This window comes from Bidens hawaiensis, unplaced genomic scaffold, assembly GCF_021521415.1.
Source record: "Bidens hawaiensis isolate Kalapana, Puna unplaced genomic scaffold, B.hawaiensis_p1.1 tig00028766_1, whole genome shotgun sequence".
Lineage (NCBI taxonomy): Eukaryota > Viridiplantae > Streptophyta > Magnoliopsida > Asterales > Asteraceae > Bidens > Bidens hawaiensis.
Genome location: NW_027494713.1, coordinates 1 through 5,194, shown reverse-complemented (window position 1 = coordinate 5,194; position 5,194 = coordinate 1). Strand labels below are relative to the sequence as shown.

General features: G+C 38.3%; 1 protein-coding gene across 1 annotated transcript; it reads right to left on the bottom strand.

Annotated features, from left to right (window-relative positions):
• Nucleotides 1-268: 268 nt before the first annotated feature.
• On the bottom strand, nucleotides 269-763 carry LOC143577685 (uncharacterized). Its single transcript, XM_077061449.1, has one exon. The coding sequence runs from the start codon at nucleotides 761-763 to the stop codon at nucleotides 269-271; it is 495 nt and encodes a 164-aa protein (XP_076917564.1).
• Between the last annotated feature and the right edge of the window lie 4,431 nt (nucleotides 764-5,194).

Here is a 5,194-nt window from a genome sequence, read left to right as displayed (position 1 = left end):
ATTGGACTTGTCGAGGGGGCGGCAATCCGGGCAAGTCTTCGAGAAAGACTTCTGGATAGTCTCGTACGATCGGTATATCCTCAATTCATCGTTCTTCGGGTTCCTTTTCTACAATGTGGGCCAAGAACACTTGATATCCTTTACTCAAGAGCTTACGAGCCTTCATACATGAGACAATCTTTAAAGCAATCGTTTTCTTTTCTCCTTGAACAACCAATATTTCACCAGTCGATAGTGGAAGTCGCACTAGCTTTTCGAAGCACACAATTTAGGCATGATTTTTAGACAACCAATCCATGCCGATAACTATATCAAAACTTCCCAATTCCACGGGTAACAAATCTATTTCAAACGAATGACCCTTAAAGACTAAAGTGCATCCTTGGACTACTTCACTAGTTTCAATCAACTTCCCATTTGCTAACTCTATGATGTATTTATCTTTTAATTTATTTGACTCTATTCCCAACAAAGGTCTAAATTTGGTAGAGACAAAACTCAAATCCGCACCAGAATCAAACAATATATGAGCATAGTGATCATTAACAAGAAACATACCAGTGACAGTTGAGGGGTCCTGGCGGGCATCTTTTGTCCCGATCACAAATGCTCTTCCTCGAGCCTGATTGTTGTTGTTCCTCAATTTGGGACAATTATTCCTGAAATGATCCATGCTCCCACATTCATAGCAAGCAGGTTTCCCCTTATCAGTATTCCCCTTTCCAGTAGGAGCAGGGGGACAGTATTGAGTCTGGTGTCCCATTGCTTACATTTACCACACAAATTGCATCTCCCATCGTGGTGTCTTGCGCACTTGTTGCACTTAGGTTTGTTCCCAGCATAACCTTTGGTTTTAGTAGTTGCCATATATGCCTTAACCGATTCATGTCGTTTGTAGTTTTGGTTACTTGACTTTCCAAACCATTTTCTTTTATCGCCCGACCTTTTATCATCAACTTCCTTTTTCTCATTTACCTCCTTCTTTATCACTAGAGTTTTTCTTAATCAGTGTACCCATTCTGACGGCCTCATCGGCTAAAGTTTGCGCCAAAGACACTGCACTTTTAAAGGTGGTCGGCTTTGACGAAGTAATCAAACTCCTAATTTGAGGAACAAGACCCCAGATATACCTTTCAATCCGTTTATACTCAGGAGTCACCATATGAGGTACCAACCTTGCCAATTCTTGGAATCGAGTGGTATAAGCAGTAACATCAGAACCAGTCATTGTGATATTCCACAAATCAGTTTAAATCTTTTGGAGTTCATTTCGAGGACAATACTCCTCCAACACCATGGCTTTTAATTCTTCCCATGTCAACTGATATGCAGCTTCCATACCCAAGGTTTGAACTTGTGAGTTCCACCAAGTTTGTGCCTCGTCCTCCAGGGTACATGTGGCATACCTCACCATAAAATTAGCAGCACAATTGGATATGTTGAGAACAGATTCCATCTTTTCAATCCAACGAATTATTCCAATTGCACCCTCGGTTCCATGGAAGATTCTCGGGTTGCAAGATAAAAAAGTCTTGTAGGAACAGCCCTTTTCATTATTGCTCGCTTCTGTATTAGCAATATTAAATAGATCAATACTTTATTAATGATGTGTAGTGATTTCTCTTTCCTTTATTTTTAAGGCATGAATTTCTTATTTCTTTACCTCCGATACCTCCTGATCCGATGCCTCCGCCGGTACCATACCCGTTACCTCCGCCTGTACCAGTCCCGTTACCTCATGTTCCATTTCCTCCAGTACCGCTACCAAATCCGTTGTTTCTGTTTCGATTTGCCTCATATTGAGCAATTGTGGATGCTACGCGTTGTGTCACTAGTTGGTCAATCGCCTCAGGGCTCATCGAACCGGTGTTTTCGGGGTTGCTACGGGTGTTTCGCTTTTTCAGTGCCATGATTTTCTTTCTAATACACAAGATAAAAAAAATAAGACAAATTTATAATCAGAGTAATAATGTCATCACATGAACCCGAAATATAAACACACCATAACATTATACAATATTATACATCAAGAGAAAACATCTAGTACATAGTTTTCATAGCCGATACAAAATGGATGGGGACATACCCCCCATCAGTACAAAGCTTTCATACATATAATATTGCATGAGCACACCCCGCTCAGCTAGGTAAAATAAGCAACAAACATCCCAAACAACATAACTACTCCAGCCACGAGCATGCTAGCCCTAGTCATCATCTGGTGTGTCCCTACACGAACCTCCAACTCCATAATCCTACCATGAAGCTCGTTAAGCAGATCAAAGTCATGGGTTCTTAAGAGTCGGATCCTATTAATGTCATCTCGGATCTGAGTAAGGCTCACCTGAAGTGCTCGAGTAGACCTCTCCAGCGGTCCAAGAAATTGCCCACATCCTGTCCCATCATCCTAGTAGTATCCTGACTCATCCTTCCTAACATCATATAGCAATGCCTCAACATCCCTAATCATCCTCTCAAGCTGGCGGTCATGTGTGTGAGTCCTGGCGACAAGAGTCGGTATGGTTACCTCCATTGGCTCCCTAGTGTGAGGTAGTGATGGAGGTGCCTGAGAGGACTCACCGACCTCAAAGGTAGAGGAAATACCCTCAAGGTCATGCCAGTGGTCTAGTACACGTGCCATCCATCCTGGCCTCCTAGCATACGATCGATACTCAGGTATCTTCTTTGGTGGTTGTTTAGTTTTCTCTGGCTCATCTCGTGCAGCTAAGTTCCTCTTATTAGGGAGTAAGGGATTCTTTCTAGCACTCTTCATTTGTAAAGGCCCGTTGCCTATCCTAAAGAAGATGGGTGGCTCACCTAAGGCTACGTCAGGAGGTGTAGTGCTCCTAAAAAGTCTCTTCCCGCGGCGGGGAGATGGTGATGGCGGGGGTGGGGATGGAGAACGTGGAGGTGGGGAAGGTAATAGTGGAGAAGCTGGTAGTGGCGAGGCTGGTGGTGTCTCCATGACGGTATCCTCGTCGTCAGAGACAATCGACGACTGTGTGGGAGGTGTGTCTGAATGCTCGCTCGGGTCCTCATCAAAATCCATGACGACAACTGGGTTTTCTTTAGACATGGCTGTGACAACAGTATCCGTACAATGTGATATAAGTTTTGTTTATGTGTATGGATGCAATGAAAACAATTTCTTTTTCTTTTTTTTTTCTTTTTTTTTAGTCACCGGTTATAGACGAGATTATCTAGTTCGCTATAACCAATGGCTCTTATACCAATCTGTCACACCCCGCCAAGGCGGAAACGCGGGCACGTGACATCATGAATATCGTAAGCATATGATTATCACAAACATAGTAATATTAGGATACCATTAGTTTTCAATGAGTTTACAAACCATGAAATATTTTTAACAAGATAATTATACATAATAAGAGATTTCTGGTATATGACCCAGATATCAGTCGGGTTATACATATGAAATCCCTCCAAAATAGGTATCCTAATTATGCATCGTGGTCCCGGTTCCATGATTTCCTTACAAGCTTGTTAATTCCCTGAAAGAAACATACGATTTAGAAGGTCAACACAATGGTTGGTGAGTCCACAAGTTTTAAGACTTGATATAAAATCACGTTATTTATAAAACGTTGAACCCGTTCACAAATAAGTATACGATAATATATTGAAACAAATACGGTAATCCTCCGTAGACTGCGCTAAATCTACGAATTAATATACGACCTATGAGCCTATAACCAAACCACGAGTTATATCCGTTTTGCCTGTTCAAATCTCACAGATGGAATATACGCACCCTGTTTCGATGCAATATCGGAGGTTAGCGCGACCAACCTAAAATAGGGGGGAATGTCAAGGCCAATAGTACTATTCGTATATTCATGTGGCTAACTACGTTAACTAATGGTTATATTATGCAAGCAAGGGACTTATAGCACAACATAGTTCAACTCAAGTTCGTATAAGGATCGATTGTTTTGTTTCTAACTATCGTATAAAGAAGTTGTGTATGTTTCTCCGCCCCCCCCCCCCCCCCCACAGTTGAAAACAATAAAAACAGTAAAAAGGGTGTCGTGGAACTCACCTCGTGAGTTCAGTGGTTGATTTCCTAGCAATTTTAGATTAATCAAAGTTCCGCCGCCTTCACACGTCCTAAACGCGTCAGGTCAGTTAGTTCATCATCGACTCGCAAGTCAGTTTATGCTAGTTACTTTCACCCAACTAGTCGTTTCGTTTATTATATTTGTGTCAGTTGCTTTCACCAACCGAGCGTTTCGTTTATTATGTTTGTGTCGGTTGCTTTCGCCAACCGAACGTTCCACTAAATTTATGGATGACCCGTTGGTGATAAGTTTTTATATTCTTATAGAAAATAAATATTTATATATATATAGTTATATAAATATTAAAATTATAATTCTTATTAGTGTCGGTGTAAATTTGGATATAACATGTTTGTTTGGACGAGTAATAAATATATTTTAAAATTATATATTTATGTCTAGATAATTCTTCCTTAAGTTACGACAAATATTTTTGTGGATCATAATATGTTTATATTTTCGTTCCAATTTTTAAAACCGACTTTATATATAGTTTTGTTCATTTAACTTGTAAAAATATTACTTTTACGTCTAACATATATACTTATCACCAAAAACTTATATTTATGTAAAACTATCGTTTGATACAAAATGTACTCATAAAAAAATGATATTTATTATTTGTAAATTTTATAACATGAAACTAGTTAAACCATAATTAAGTTTTATAAATTAAATGAACGTATTTCCAACATAACAACTTATAAAAACCACTTTTGTTTATTTGAAGCTATAAAATACATTTGTGGCTTGAATACATATGTTCAATACTTAAAAATCAATATTTTTTTATAAAGAAAAATATATATATCTTTTCACTTATAACTCCATAAAACTATATTTTTATACTATAATGGTATAAAATCTCCATATGTCCACATTTCACTCAAAACCATAAATCTATATATCTTTTTCACAAATCAAGCTCATAAACTTTTAAACTCGTGTTTAGCTCATTTTTTTATATAATTAAAACTATATAGTTTTATAGGTTTATATTCCATCTTTTAAATATACAAAATTGTGTGCATAATTTATACCAAAACCCATCTTTTAATAACATGAATTTATTTGCTATTTTTAGAACCTTGTAAACACACTATAAAGAATAACCT